This window comes from Canis aureus, chromosome 1, assembly GCF_053574225.1.
Source record: "Canis aureus isolate CA01 chromosome 1, VMU_Caureus_v.1.0, whole genome shotgun sequence".
NCBI classification, from domain to species: domain Eukaryota; kingdom Metazoa; phylum Chordata; class Mammalia; order Carnivora; family Canidae; genus Canis; species Canis aureus.
Window position 1 is genome coordinate 115,519,110 of NC_135611.1, and position 16,302 is coordinate 115,535,411.

Here is a 16,302-nt window from a genome sequence, read left to right on the forward strand (position 1 = left end):
ACAGGAGCAGCATTAAGCTTGTTTCACACTTATTGAATAGGAATCATGACAGAAATATTCCACCCTAAGCCAGCATCACTTCGCCTAAGCCTCAGGACTCCCAGTATGTGCAACGCAGGCTGGTATTTTAAAAATTCCTTCTACATAGTCTACTTTTATTAATGAAAAAACAACAACAGGGGCACCTGGTTGGCTCAGTGGTTGAGCATCAGCCTTCAGCTCAGGTCGTGATCCTGGAGTCCCGGGATCCAGTCCCCCATCGGGCTCCCTGCAGGGAGCCTGCTTCTCCCTCTGCCTGTGTCTCTGCCTCTCTGTGTCTCTTATGAATAAATAAAGTAAATCTTAAAAAAAGAAAACAACAACACAAAAGCGCTGACACTGAGGTGAGCTTGGGTCTGCCGTGCAGTCTGAGCTGAGTTAGTGGAATCCCAGGGGCCGTGGAGCAGTGGCTAGAGAACAGGCGGACTCTTGGCCCTGCAGCCTACTGGAGGGTGCTCTGGACACGTCCCTTAACCTCTTGGAGCCTGTTTCGTCATCTGGAAGTGAGGATAACAGTGTCTCCATCGTGTAACTGTCATGACATCTAAGTGCATGAATATACATAGAGGGTGAAGCGAACATGTGACCTGGTGGTAAGGAGCTCTGCAACAGAACAGCAATTATAACAAATATTATTTATTAGTGTTTGATTGTTGTCATTTCACCCAGCAGCTCCTCGGATGTCACGGTACAATCTGATGCACTGTGAGCTGTCCCCTCACATTCTGCCCTGGTGCTCATCTGCCCATAAAGGTGAGGAGAGGGAGGAGGCGGCTGGAAGACGAGAGGGGCTAGTGACCACCTGTGGTCTGGGACATGGGGTTTTGGGGCTGTGTCTCCTCTGAGCTGCCACAAAGCCTCTGTGTCATCCCATTCCTCCTCAGTGACAGGGTCTTCATGAGGGGATGGGGCTGGAGCCCCTGGTACAGCATCTGCCAGTCTGGATGACGTCCAGGCTCGGCTGGCCCCACACCCAAAGTCCCCGGTGGTGGCGGTGGTGGCAGCCTGCTGGGTTCCCATGTCTGGGCAAAAGCCAGGAACAAGGGGGATGGGGCAATGCAGAGCTCAGGGAGACCCACTGTGGGGGGCCTGCCCAGCTGACTACCACCCCTTTCTTGTAAAGGTCATTGTTACTTGGGTCTTTTGGAAATCTCTACTGTTTTTTTCTGGCCTTGCTTTCCTCTTTTTGCAGAACTCCCTGGCTGCCTCTTCTATGTGGCTTTGATGGAACTGTCAATCACAGTGTCCTGTCCTGCCCCTGGAGCCAGTGGAGCACATATGATCCAAGCAGAGCCAATCAGAGTCCTCCCCCACAGATTTGGCAGCAAGTGTCTCTTCCCTGTGGAGGAGAACATCTAAAGATGTAGAAGAGCTGAACCGCCGCCAGTCTCCAGTTTCCTATGACATGGAGACAGCTTGTTGTGGCAGAAGAGAAGAGAATGACATTCACAATGCAAAACAAGAAGCAGAGCTTAGAGGAGCAGAGCGGTCAGGGGGCAGAATTCTGTTGACATCATCTAGGTGCCTGGATCCAGCTATGCCTGAAGCTAGACCTACCCTGGATTTGCAATGATGTGAACCAATGAATTCTATTTCTGGCTTCAACCAGTTAGAACTAGTTTTCTGTCAATTACAATTCAGAGTCCTAATTGAGCAGGGTGCCCCCAGCAGGTCTTGTTCCCTAACCACAGCTGATATTTAATCTAGGCAAAGACCTATGACCAAACCAGGACAACGGGTTTCTCTACTCAGACTTGAAAGCACTGGGAGCGTTTTGAGCTGAACAGCATTGACAGAGGCACCCTCTGTGGCTGAGATTCCCCAATTCCGCCCTGCCGGAGGCTTGCTGCCTTAACTCTTTCCATTCTGCAGGACATCTCATGATCCTGAAAGAATCCCTTATAGCTCTCCCTTTTATTTCTTATGCTAACCAGAGTGACTCTCCTGCACATGTAAGAATCTTGGGCTCTCCAAGATTCCAATCCTGGCCTGGCCCCTTATTCACTGACCCCAATTAAGTCATTTAATTTCTCTGAGACTTAGTTTTCTCTTCTGTAAAATGGAGGGACTGCCAAGACTGCCCTCAGGAGGTTATTGGGAGGATTACGAGACATGTAGCTGGGGAAGCACTTGCCCACAGAACATGGCACAGACTAAGAGCCCACAGAGGTGAGCAGCTGTAATTGATGTAAATTAACAACAGTGACAAGACCTACCTCACGGGTCCGGAAGATGATCCTGTACTGGTACTGAGGCCCATGATCCTTGTGGTCCTCCAACTTCTCCCGTTTGATGCTCACAGCCACTGGTCCCAGCTTCTCATCCACACCAAAGTAATTGGCATGTTCTGAGAGGGAAGAGCAGACTGAGTTCAGAGTAAGCTCTTTGGGAAGGAGGGGTGATGTGCCACACCCGGGGCAGGTTCCTGTGTGACCCATGGGATCCTGCTCACACAAACCTCCTGCCTGGTCATGACCACACTTGAAAGAGAGATGGATCCCAACACCTGACCTGTGCCACCCCTGTCAAGTAACAGAACTTTTCTGAGCCTCCGTTCCCTCATCTGAGAAGTGGGGGGCCCTGACGCTACCCGTAAGTCACTGACTTGATGGGAGGGTGAAATGCAGCTACAAAATGTTAAACGCTTAGCGCAGTGTCTGGCATGTAAAACACCCCGCCTCATTATGATTATCCCAGATTTGCAAATGTTCACCATTAGCTTAGCTGCCGATTAGCCCTAAGAAGTGGCTAAGATTCTATTCTAGAGAGTCACTTTCAGGGCTGCACCACTAGGTTAGATGGACGGTGCAGGCCAAGGTGCTCCACAGCACTCTCATCAGTAAAACGGTATCAGTAAGGACAGACCCACCTTCCAGCGCTGTTGTGAGGATTAAATAGGTCAGTAAGCGTGAAGTACTTAGTGCAGAGCCCAGTACACAGTAAGCACAAAAGACATGTTATCATCATCCCAGGGCATGATGTTTGTCAGGGAAAAGGGCCCATGATTCAAGCCTCTGAGTATCACCTTTATCTAGCCACGTTTCTATACACCTCGGACACTTAAACTACTCTATCCTTATGGGGGGGGGATAGAACCTTTGAATCACAGAGCAAGCCTCCTGTTCTCTTCTCTAAATCACAGCTGTCTCCCCCTCTTCTCTAAACATGCTGCTGTTTGCTAATCCTTCCAGCCAAACAGTTTTCCCCGATGTATAACCCAAATATTTCCTGCTTGTGGTGGATACCCAACAGCAGTGTGTCTTAACCCAAGTCCACGAGGTCAACATCTAATCATGGCCAGGAATTCTTCCCATCCCAGTGCTCTGAATATTTAACTGATGGTTCCTGTTCTCCTGTTCTCAGTGAGTCAAAGACTTATCTAAGGCCCAATCAGGTATGTTCATGACCACCACCAGTCAGACCAGCACCTGCACTGGGTTAAACCATCTCCCCAGCAGTTGGTCAGAGAACAGAAGGATGATCTGCTCTTCAGCTATTAGTGCATTTCTGAAACAGCTGTAGGGGTTGTCTTGTTTTGCACCAATGCAGACCCAGCACCTTGCAGCCTTGCCAACACTGCAGACACTCAATAAACAATGACCAATGAGTAATTTATTTATAAGCTTCCATGGCTCCAAAGAAATCCACTTTTGAAAGAAAATGGCTTTTTTTAAGCTCCATGATGAGTACTTACTACCTTCCTGATGAAGAACTAGGTGTTTTAACGTACAGTCTTAGATGATCCTCACCACAGTCTTTTTTTTTTTTTCCCCTCACCACAGTCTTTCATGGTGGTGTTTCCATGTGTGAGTCAAAAAGATGTGTTTGTTCTCTATTGGGTTAGGTACAAATTTTATAAAAACAACAACAACAACAACAACAACAACAAAAAACGCAGAACCAGGTTTTGATTGGGTTATTCAAATCCTCGACAGCCTTATTTTTTGACTACTAGGTCTGTCAATTTCAGAGCCTCTGTCAGTGTCTCCTGCTGCCTGTGGATTTGTTCACTCTTCTAACTGTTGCCTTGTCAATTTTTAATTTATATATACCTGAACCCAGGGTGCCAGGTGCACAAAGGCTCACGACTATTCCAGTTTCTTTTCTCCGGGTTAACAACTGTCTGGAACTTTTCCCCCTCATTCTTTTATTTCCAATTTCTGTGTTTTTCTGTTTTGGGGGTATGTGATGCTGCCACAATCATCCCCATTCCTCACATGAAGATACAGAATCCAACAACTGAAACGTGTCACATAGCCAGTAAGATATAAAACAGATGGCCCCAAAACCCAGGCTGTCTGACTTGCAAGGCTGGAGCTCCAGAGACTGCATTCGCTCTGAGCCCCATAGAATGACTTGGGTGACATTTTGTTAGGTTTGACTAAGACACTGGTTTAAAAAAGTTTTTTTAACTAGTTGCTGTGGAGTACCTGCCTACCCATTGTATTTTTCCCTTCCTCCTTTTCAAGAAAAACACTCTACTTTTAGGGAAGGAAAAGAGAGGCGATTTGTCTAGCTAAAAACCTTTAGTTCCCAGCCTGCCTTGTAGATAGGGGTGGTCAGTAAGCAGCTGTGGTTGGATAGGGCTTATGAGAAGCTCTTTAAAGGGGACTGACTTTACAGGAGATCTACGTTTTTGCTCTTTCCTTGTCCTCTTTTTCTTTGCCTGGAATCATGGATGCGACAGCAGGAGCTGCAGCAGCTATCTTGGACCAGGAGATTACTCTGGTGGGGGGGCGCTGGAGGCCGTGCACTAAGGCTGGCATACCACTGATGCTGAGGAATAACTATACCAGCTCAGGGCTGTTGATCTCCAGACTTTTTTTATCAGAGAAATAAACTTTTGTGTCCTTCAAGCCTGTCACTGGCAGTTATAAGCATTTTTAAATCAATACAGCTGCCAGAATTAAATATTAGGATAAATCACATTTTTAAAAAAAATTGAAAAAACAAAAACAAAAAACAAAACAAAAAACAAGGATCCTTGGGTGGCTCAGTGGTTAAGCAGCTGCTTCCGGCTCGGCATGATCCTGGAGTACCAGGACTGAGTCCCGCATCGGGCTCCCCGCATGGAGCTTACTTCTCCCTCTGCCGTTGTCTCTGCCTCTCTTTCTCTCTCTGTGTGTCTCCCATGAATAAATAAAATCTTTTTAAAAATTAAAAAAAAAGCCCACAAAACTTAAGTTTAGGTGAATCTTTTTTTTTTTTTTAAAGATTTTATTTATTCATAGAGACACACAGAGAGAGACAGAGGCAGAGACACAGGCAGAGGGAGAAGCAGGCTCCATGCGGGGAGCCCGATGTGGGACTTGATCCTGGGTCCCCAGGATCACGCCCCGGACTGCAGGTGGCGCTAAACCGCTGCGCCACCGGGGATGCCCTTCAGGAGAATCTTGAGGGGAAAAAAAAAAAAAAAAAAACCAACCAGAAAGGCTGGCAACACTGCATAGCCTGCATTTTCTGCCTGATGACAGTGAGGTGGAGCTGAGCAGGAACTGCCCTTTGCTCAGTCCCTGCCTGTCCTTGTGGGGTCTGCACTATGCTATATGGCCTCCTGTGATTGCCCCATGGACACCAACGAACCTAGTGACGTAGGAAGCCATATTGGCCTGCTATTAACACCTTCTCAACATCACCAGCTCTATCTCCAAAGGGGATCCGGAGCCTGCCTGCTTCTTCCTTCTTCCCTGATGCATGGGTTCCCAACCTAGCCTTGTCCATCATCTGCCTGGACCAGGGCCGCACCCTCCTCCTTGGTTTCCCCACTTTCCAGATCCTCCACATCTGTGCCCCAGAGGGAGGTATGAACATCCAAGTCAGATGAGGGCCCTCGACTGCTCAGAGTTCTCTTGTGGCTCCATTTCACTTGGGGTACAGGTGAGAGTCCTCACCGTGGCCCACGAAGTCCCAATCTGCCCCTGTCACCTCTCTGCCTTGGCTCTGTCCAAATCCCCTCAGTCACTCCGTTCCAGCAACAGTGGCCTCCTTACTCCTCCTTTAGTGTTTTAGAACTACTGCACTCGCTCTTCCCTGCACCAAAAACACTGTGCCGGGTTTCCACACAGCTCCCTCCAGCCCAGTAATGAGATGGCATCTACCTCGGAGGCCCTCCCAGTGCTTTCCCTACCGCACATGCAGCCTCTGACGGGACACTATTTCCCTCTCCTCTGCTCTACTTTTCTCCATAGCCCTTGCCACCCTATGACACCTTATATAATTTACACCTTAATCTAGTTTTGTCTTACACCCCCGCCCCCCTTTAAGTGCTCGGAAGACAAGATCTTAGTTTTACGCTGGTCTGTATCCCCAGGTCCTACGAAGTGCCTGGCACACGGCTGAACGCAGCACACAGTCGCTAACTAAATACGCTCTATGGTCTCCTGGCGGCTCCAGGCCTTGGCGAGCTCAGTCCTGCGTCAGGCACCAAGCTAGCCTCACCCCCACCCCCACCCCCCCAACCCCCCGCGGCTCCGCTCGCTGCACCCGCACTCCCCTCCCTGTGCCCCGGGGCCACGCTGCGGCCGGCGCGCCACGTCACCTCTGCCCACGAAGTGGTCCTGGTAGTAGCGGGCGCCCAGGTCCACGTGCTCGATGCTGTACTGCCGCGGGCGGCTCTGCGTCCTCTGCTGCTCCTTGGGCACCTCCAGCACCGAGATGCTGGCGTTGGTGCGGTGCGCGCTGAGCGCGGGCTCGGACGGGCGACCCTCGCCGCCGCCACCGCCGCCACCGCCGCCACCGCCGCCGCCGCCGCCGCCCGGGGAGCCCACGGCCGCCCGCGAGAAGCTCACGTTGCGCTCGCACTCGCCGCCGATCTCGTTGCGGAAGTGCGGGCAGCTGAGCAGCAGCTCGTTGCTGTTGTCGTCGCCCAGGTCCTGCTCCAGGTTCTCCTTGCAGTTCAGGTCCTCCGTGCTGGGGAAGGCGGCGTCCAGGCCGCCCAGGCCGTGGGCCCGCGCCGCCGACAGCGCCGCCGTGGCGGAGGCGGCCGAGGCGCCCGTGGTGGTGTTGCGCCGCTGCGCCGTGGCCACCCTGTTGGCCGCCGCCTCGTTGAGGTCGAACAGCATGCTCTGCACGTCGAAGTGCGCGAAGCTCTTCTGGCAGACCCACGGGCGGCCGGCCTCGGGCGGGCTGCGGCCCTCCTCCGCCTCCCCCGGGGCCCGGCCCGCCTCGCCGTCCGCCTTCGCGCTGCGCAGCTTCCGGAAGATGGAGGAGTCCGCGGCGTCCCCGCCCAGGCCGCGCGCCGCCTTCTTCCGGGCCTTCTCCTTCTCCTTGGCCGGCTGCCCGTTGCGGGGGTCCCCCCTGGCCCCGCCGCTGCCCCCCGGCGCGTGGGGCCCGGGCTCGGCCTGCAGCAGCTCGCGGAGGCTCTGCGGGCCCGCGGCCTCGGGCTGCTCGCTGCGGAACTCGTTGAGAATGTCGAAGAAGCTCTGCTCCGGCACGGCCTGCACGTCGATGGAGGACGTGCTCCCGTACTCCCGGAACAGGGGCAGGGCCCCCGTGTGCCGCGGCCCCCGAGGCTCCCCCGCGTCCTCCGCGTCACACTCGCTCAGGGTGATCTCGCTGCTGCTGCGGTGCCGCAGGGGCAGGAAGGCCCTGCCGGGGGACCGCGGCCACCCGTCCTGGAATTCCACGTCTTTGGACCTTCTCCTGGAGAGTCGGTGGAAGGCTTTGGGCCCCGAGGAAGCCGGGGCGCTGGCCGGGGGCTGTCCGTTCTGTACGCTCCTCATGGGATGGGCCACCTTCGTGGCCTTGGCGCCGTCGGCGTCCTGGGAGGGGCTGGGGTTGTTCTGCTCCCGCAGGGCCTCCCGCTTGGGCGGCCAGTCGGCCACTCGCGCGCGCACACCCATCTTGGGCACTGCGGGGGTGGTGGGGCTGGGGCGGGTGGTGGCGCCGACGGGGCTCTCCCCCATGGGCTGGGGCACCCCGCCGTTCTGAACCCAGAATCCCATGGGAGCATAGTCCCCTGCGTGGGGCCCGGGGAGGACGTCGGCCCCCCTGGCCCCACAACTGGCTGCCAGGTCCACACCATCATTGGGAATGGGCCGATAGGTGGTCATAGTCCACGGGCACTGGAACGCTACTGGCCCCCGTGAGCTGTGGTGTGATTTTATGGGGTCCCCTGGCCCTCAGCCATTGTTCAGGGCCGCCAGTCCCAGGATGAAGGATGCCGGCCCCTGAAGCCTGACGGGAAGGTTGTGAGTCTGTGGAGTCCAGTTCTCCACCATCGCTGTGGACGACTGTGCCAGGACAACCTCAGGAGGCAGGTGCTGTCCTGGGGTCTCCAGACGGAGTGGCTCAGCAGGACAGAGCTAGCAGCCGATGTGGGTGAGGGCCGGCAGGCTGCAGGGCTGTCCTCCCTGCCATGCTGAAAAAGGAGAGAAGGCAAAGGTGAGAGGTGATGTTACCGTTCCCAGAGAAAGACTTCTGTGTGACAGCTTTATACTCATTTTAAAAAAACTTGTTGATTATGGAAAATTTCAAACATACTCAAAGCAGAGAAGAGGACCATGAGTACCCAACCAGCTTCAACAACAGTTAACCATTCCCCATTCCTGTTTCATCTATCCACTCATACCCTACGTTGTTTTTTTTTTTTAATTTGACAGAATATTTTAGAGTATATCCCAAGTATCAGCTCATTTCACTTGTAAAAACTTAAGCTTGTATATCTAGCAGTTAAGGCCTTTAAAAAATTAACCTCACTACCTTTATCACACCCATCTAGATTAACAAGAATTCTTTAATGTCATGTAATACCTCCATATATCTGCATTGCATTTATCCCCTTGTCTCAAAGGTGTATTTTAGGGTTGGTTTATTCAAATCAGGATCCAAACAAGATCCCTACTCTATTCTGGCAGATATATTTCTTAAGTCTCTTCTATTCCATGATGTCTCCCCTTTATTTTGACACTATTCATCTGCAGAAGGAATGAGGTCACTGTCCCATGGAGTTTCCCACTTTCAGAATCTGGCTGACTTTTCCCTTGTGGTGTCATGAAACATGTTCCTCCGCCCTCCGTGGGTTCTGCAGGTAGAAGCTGGCCTGTTGTCTATCTGTCCTGCAGTCTTCCTGACCAGCCACCCCACCAGAAAGGAAGTAAAAATGATAGATAAGTCACCATGAACACTGGAAGATTTGGGGGAGGGGAGGTCTCTGGAACCCTACATGATTAATAGATACCATGAGCCAGAAAATCAGCTCCTGCACTTCTTTGCTGAGGGGAGCCCAGTGGCTCCTTACTGCATTAGAATCCAGTCCAAATCCTCTGCTGGCCCACAAGCCCCATGGCCTCTGACCCTTGCCAGTCCTCCTGATGCCTCTCCCCATCCCTAAGATCCCATTGCACTGGCCCTCTTTTCTGTTCTGCTGATAGACCAAACCCCACCCAGGAGCTCTGCATAGCCTTCCTTGGTTCTTCACCAGGCTGGCTCCCTTGCATGATGTCAACTCTTCAATGAAGCCTTCCCTACAAAGAGAAGCCCACCAGTGACTAATGGTGTTTCCCTGAGGAAAGGGAAGGCCATGTGTGTGTGTAGGGGATATTTCCTAACTTGTGCCCCTAAGTATGGAGCAAGCTAGCAGAGAAAGAACCAGGGGGCAGCATGAAGCAGATTCATGGAGCAAAACAGTGAGGCAAGCTTGTAACATCTGAGAAAGTGAGAATCAGAAAGGGGTGGTGGTGGGGGGTAGTGTGGAGCGGGAGTATACTCCTCTTCCTACTCCCAAGGGAGCATTCCTGAAGCTGTTGCAGGGAGGCACGCAGGGAAGGGAAATGGAAAGCCCCCAGGGTCAGGTTGGTTAAGGGAGACAGGAGCAAGGCCAGGTGAGGCTGGGTGAGCAGCACAGCAGAGACATTTCTACAGAGGCAGGTGGGCCTCAGCTCCAGTGACCCAGGTTTTCAGGAATGTGGATGCCGCATCATTGGATTTGTGAACTGAAACCAGGAATCTTGAATTGGATGCAATTTCTCCCAGTTTGAAAAACAAAAATAACAGCAGCAACAACAACCGACTACCAAGCAGAGAAGATCTCTACAAGGATTTTCAAGAAACTGCTAACGGTGGTTGCCTCTGAAGGGGAACTAGGTCTCTTTACCCCCATTCCCAGCCCCTTCTGCTTCACTTTGCTCTTTAGTACTTTAGTAGAATATACTCACTTATTTCTCTTATTTATTCCTGATCTCTACCCCATAAGAATGTGAGATACTAGGATCTAACTTTTGTCTTGAAAGTAGGGGAAGGAAGGAACCTTAGCTTTCATTGTACACCACTGGCTATACCTTTTGAATTACTTGTACGTACTTCTAGTCAATAAATACATACTTAAGACCATTACCAACAAAAACCAAAGAAGGGTGAACGAAATAAGTATTCGGGCCAAATCTGGGCAGGGGATGCCGGGTTGTGACCTCTGGTGATCGGTCAGTGCAGCAGCTTTGCCCGAGACGAGTGCCTGAGGCTTGCCCTATAGGTTACTGGGCCCTGGATCCCAGGCCAAACTGGGATGTCCGGATTGGCCAGGGGCACTTCTTGTGCTTGGCAGCCCACTCTCACCTTTGGGTCAGCTTGATAGAGCACAGAGGATTAGCCCTTTGAGGCCACGTTTGGGCTGGCTGGGAAAACCAGTGGCCCAGATGCGACCCTGACTTGCTTATGCAAGCACCTCCTGACAGATGGGCTCTGCTCACGGCATTTTGTTTCCAGCTCAGTCAGAAACCCCCAATCTGTTTTGTTCCCTTCTGTGAAAACACACAGATGTTTCTGAGGTCCTGGGGTCTTTCCATAGATCCCTTCCTGGAGCAGGTGTAGCCAAGTCTCCCTGTGATGCTCAGAGGCTGACTGATACTCAGTCTCTGTGGGATTCAGGGACTGGTGCACACTGGTCCCTTTCCAGCTGCCTGCTGTGGAGCTCCCCCCACCGAAGAGCTCTCCCATCTTCCTGATGGGAAACTGCCCACTATGAGGGCCAGAATGCCTGGGTTCTGATCCTGGTATGCCATGGACTGGTTACTAAAACTGTGACTCAGTTTCAGTCTGTAAAATGGGGACAGTACCACCTATCTCATGGCCACTACTTTTTTTTTTTTTTTAAGATTTTATTTATTTATTCATGACAGAGAGGCAGAGACACAGGCAGAGGAAGAAGCAGACTCCCTGAGGGGAGCCCGATGCAGGACTGGATCCCAGGACCCCAGGATCACGGGATCACGCCCTGACCTGAAGGCAGATGCTCAACCACTGAGCCACCCAGGCTCCCCCTCATGGCCACTACTATTAGCAGGGTTCCTTCCTTCATGAATCTTCTCCTTCCCCCAATTACAGAAACACAGCTAGGGGTGGGCTCTGCGGCTGAGTGTTCTCTGCTGGATCTCTCTGCACAAGTTCTGTCTCCAGTATTCCTTGGCTCCTGCCTCTTCTCTAGACTGCTCCTCTGGCCTCCTGGTGATCTGTAAGCCCCTGATAAATGGGGCTTCTGCCCAAGACTGTCCAGCGTGGCTTCTGCCACTGGCCCTGGAGGACCCCGACTAATACATAGTGCCGTGTGTAAGGAAGGCAGCGGGGATGGTGAATGGGAAAAACTGGGGGACGGCAGCAAAGCGAGGGGCAAGTGGCAGTGGGAGAGTCAGGTGGGATGCATGTGGCTGCAAGTAACAAAATCCTGTCCACTGGTGGCTCGGGCAATGACAACATTTCATTATCCTATGTAACAAGGAGGCCAGACATGGTGACTCCACTCTGGAATGACGTCAGGGACGGTCTCTCCTCCCACCCCATCATCCTCTGCTTCCCTGAGTGAGCTGCTGGCTTACATCTTTGGCTTTTGGCCTCAGAATAGCAAGCTGGCAGCCACAGCCATGCTTCTCACTGAACCATGGGCAGGGGGAAAGAAAGGGATGACATAAGACTATTCTTACTTCTTACCCATCTGACCCTAATCAGGAAGGACCGTGTTTGCCAGAACATTCCCCCTACCTCACCAGACTTTCTTTTATGCCTAATTGGCCAGAATGTGGTCACATATGGCCGTTCCAGGTGCAAGGAAAGCTGGGAAAGCCAAGAATCTGGGATTATCCGGGTTGCCCTTGGGCCAGTGAGGACTTACCTCTGGGGCTGGCCACACTGGCTCCCTAAAAAAATTGTCAGTCTGTTAGAGGACCAGGCACCCAATAGCGTATCTGTATAAATGCTCCCAGACTGTCACTTGTGAAGAAGATGAGGAAGTCTGAGCTGAGGGGTGCTCCCTTTTCAGGCCCCCCAGGCCTGGGAGGCTGGAACAGCAAACATGTAGGTGAGCACCACAGCTGCAATGTTCTGGCTCTGAAGGGCCTTGTTCTTCCGTGAAGAAGCCACGATGTCTCCCAGAACCTCCCAGAGCAGAGGGAAAAACACGAGCCTTCAGGTGGTAGACACTCGGGGTTTGCTTCCTGTCTTCTATGACTCCTTTTTCCAGAAACAGCCTAGATTTTCCCTTTGGGAATCTGTCTTCTCTGACTCCCACCCAGTGGGCTAGAGGAGGAGCTCCTTCCTGAGCTCAGAAACAAACTATGTAACCTGATTAGGACCAGTGACACCCAGTGACATTGTTGCCAAGAGTCCTGGGGCTGAAGGCTGTGCTTTTTCTTCTTACCTGGAGTCTGGGAGGATATGAGGGATGGAATCACTGCAGCCATCTTGAGACCATGAGGGAAGAGCCATTTGTGAGGGGGGCTGAAATGTGGGGCATTTGGGGGCTGTTGTCATCACTTTAATCTGAGTCATCGTGGACCCGAAGCCACCACTATTCTTCCCACCGTTAGATGTTTTAGTTACACAACAAAACGACATTTATAGCAGCAGCTACCATGAATGTGATCCTTCTATAGTCCTGGTTCTTCTCTAAGTGCTTTACGTTTGTTATCTCTCTTAACTCCACAACAACTCTGTGAGGGAGGTATCTCCATTTTAACTTAAGGAAACCAACAGATGAAGTACTGTGCCCAAGGCCAGACGGCCACAAGGTGGCAGAGTTGGGAATGATCCAGAAGCTTCATGCCTGAAGTCAGGCAGTCCTTAGTTCAAGCACCAGCCCTCTGGTTGTCCAGTGGGCAAAGTCCTGGACCTCCGATTCTCCTTTTCCTCACTGGTGACACCATAAAGTATCTCCAGATCCAACTGCTTCTCTGAGCTCCAGACTCCGGTAGCCACCAGTTTGCTCGACATCACCACGTATGTTAGGTCAAGATGCACTGCAAACTAACCACTCCCAACCGGAACCTCCAATCTGTCCCCATCCACAAAACTTCTTCCTTCTCAGAAGCAGGTGGGCTAAGTTATGCCACAGTAACAGAGGACCCCGAGTACTAAGGGCTTACACAACAAAGGTCTGTGTCTTTTCTTCTAAGATTTTATTTGGGAGAGAGAAAGAGAAGAGAGAGACAGAGAGAGGACAAGGTGGTGGTGGGGGTCAGAGGGAGAAGCAGATTCCCCGCTGAGCAGGGAGCCGGACTCGGAGCTCAATCCCAGGACCACAGGCTCATGACCTGAGCTGAAGGCACACACTTAACCGACTGAGCCACCCGGGCACCCCAAGATTAGTTTCTTGTTCATACTGTATATCCAGCACGGGTGGGCCAAGGGCCTTCTCATGCCAGCTTTACACCCAGTTGACAGACCAGTCCTTCCATGAGACCCAGCCAACTTCACAGGTAAGGGACATGCCTAAACCACAGGACAGCCCTCAAAGTTCCTGCTCAGTAATGACACATACCACTTCTCTTGCATCTCATTGGCTAAATCCAGTCATCCATCGGAGACTGGTGCCGACAGAGTGGTACACCAGAATATCTGTCAGAACAGGAATGCCACCTTCTTCTTCCCCATCTCAGTGAAAAGCACTTTCTTGCATCCAAGGGCCCCACTGGAAACTCACCTCACGTGTCCAATCCACTAAACCACGTCCTGCTGACTCTCCCACAGCAGCTCCGACTCCATCCTTCCCTCCCATCACTTCCCCTGGTCTGAGCTGGGTGACTATACACCACACTCTGTTACCTCTGCTTCTGCTCCCCTACCTAAGTGCCTTTTTCCATGCAGTAGGATTCATATTCACATTTGAATCTTAGTATAAATTCAAATCTTAGGATAAAGTTCAAAATCCTTACCTCGGCCCTCAAGGCTACCTTCCTCTTCTCCTTGCTGTGGGAACCCAGGCCACAACATCCTTTTTTCAGTTCTACTTACTGCTTCTCCTGCTTGTTGCCTCAGGGCCTTTGCACAGGCCATTCTGGTTGCCCTTGCCTATTGTTCTTTCTTAGGACTCAGGACAAACATCACTTTCTCCACATGACTTTCCCTTCTCATGAACCTTGTTTAATCCCCAACCTGAGCTCTCAGAGCATTTCTCTTTGGGATTGCCTGCATCAATGTATGTCTGTAATTTACCATGTAATGAACTGTTTGCCACATGTAAGGTTTGTGAGGCACTGAAATGTCTTTATTACTGCCTGTATCTCTGGCACAGGCCTGACACACAAGAGGCCATTAGTAAATATCTGCTAAATACATGAGAGGACGGATCACAACCTCACTCAGTCCAGGAGAACACTGGCTCAGGCAGGATCTGTGACCTGAGCGGGGGTGGCACTTGCCTGGTGACCCACTGTGTCTGCCCCTGGGAAGAAGCAGGTTCAGAAAGCTGAAAGTAATGCATGGAGTGTGTGTGTGTGTTGTGTGTGTACACTGCCCCTTCATAGGTTTCTGGATGGGGGAGGGGGTAGGTATCCAAAGCTTCCTTCCTAGACAGCCTTCCGTGTCCAAGGGTGTCCCCACCTGCTTCAAGTGCTATCCTTCATGGACGTGTGATCCAGTCACTGCAGTGGGGACCCGGGAGGACCTAAGAACTGGTCAGTTTAGGGTTGTGGCACCAAGCCTGAGGGCTGCTCTTGGGCCTGGGGGGAAATGGTGACCCGACTGCATGCACCTGGCAATTCAGTAGTTTCTGGGCACGTACAAGTTATTCATTTGTCCAGTAAGAACTAGTCCTTCCAGCTTATTCATTCATACAACAAACACCTATCACATTCTTACAAATCATTTAGTCCAGAAAATTCATTCAATCAAAAGAGTGCAAAAAAAAAAAAAAAAAAAAAAATCAAAAGAGTGCTAATACCTTCTTTTTTTTATTGAACATTGACCAGGCATGTATAATCCATTCATTTCACAAACACCAAGCACTTAAAATCAGATCATTTTTTCAACAGATTTCTCAGGCACCTACTATGTGCTACTGCAGGTGCTGAAGATATAGGCCTGAGCAGGACAGTCCACACCCCCCCTCCTGAACTTCCAGGAGAGGGACGCCACTGAAATCAGTCAATCAGTCAACAGAGACAGAAAACAAGGTGACTTCAAAGGGTGGTCAACAGTTTAAAGGAATAAAACGTTGATACAGGTGGCGCTGGGCACTACTCTCAACAGGGGGCGAGGGCAGTCGGGAGGGCTCATTGTGGGGTGCCATCTGATCCAAAGAGAGGGCGCCTGCCCCACACCCAGTATGCTGATGAACGAGCCCGACATGCACGGGCAGGAAAGCTGGGAGTGGCCAGTGTACGAGGCCCCGTGGGCTTGTCCAAGGCAGTAGTTCTCCCCCACTGTCCATTAGAGGCACCAGGGGAGCTTTGTAAAAATATAGGTGTTCACACTCCACCCCCGGAGAGTCTGAATCAGCTGGTCTGGGGTGGGGACCAGGCCAGAGAGCCTTTTCCAAAGCTCTGCAGCTGATTCTACTATACCACCAGGGCTGAGGACAGAGGAACAGAGAGCAAAGAAAGGAGGGCCTGACACCAAGCCCCGATTTGCTGCAAACACGAGAGGGCAAGCCCATCAGCCAGAGCGGGCCCACGCAGAGAGGCAGGAGAGCAGGTGTCCAGGAGGCCCCGGCAGAGGGTGTGGTCTGGGGAGGAGCAGGTGGTCCACAGGGCTGGAGGCTGCTGAGAGGTTCACATACAGTGACAGTTACTGGTCTGAAGGGCACTGGTGACCACAGCAGGAGGTATTTCAGGGGAACTGCTGCTCTGGGACGCCTGTCACACCCCTTGTCCCCCCTGCTGCCGGCCTACCCTGTCTTCTTCCTACCGGACACTAGACACTATGGCTCCCATCCTCCTTTGCTGAGTTCCCAGGGGTCTGCACACACCCTATACTACAGAAGAAGTTCACTAGATTTTTAAGCCTCTGCGTATCTTTGGTCCTCCTTGGACTTTGAGCAGCTCCAAGTCTGCAGGGGAC

The 16,302-nt window shown here is 51.9% G+C and overlaps 1 protein-coding gene across 7 annotated transcripts in view; it reads right to left on the minus strand.

The window, feature by feature from the left end:
* The window catches only part of SIPA1L3 (signal induced proliferation associated 1 like 3), a 235,445-nt gene that overhangs the window by 90,533 nt on the left and 128,610 nt on the right, over positions 1 to 16,302 (minus strand). For all 7 annotated transcript variants that reach the window (XM_077853554.1, XM_077853508.1, XM_077853545.1 and 4 more), the window contains 2 exons: positions 6,578 to 8,398; positions 2,256 to 2,386 (listed from right to left, as the gene is read on the minus strand). In XM_077853554.1, the coding sequence (XP_077709680.1) occupies positions 2,256 to 2,386; positions 6,578 to 8,090 (1,644 nt within the window). In that variant the 5' untranslated portion in view covers positions 8,091 to 8,398. The remainder of the gene's footprint in view (positions 1 to 2,255; positions 2,387 to 6,577; positions 8,399 to 16,302) is intronic.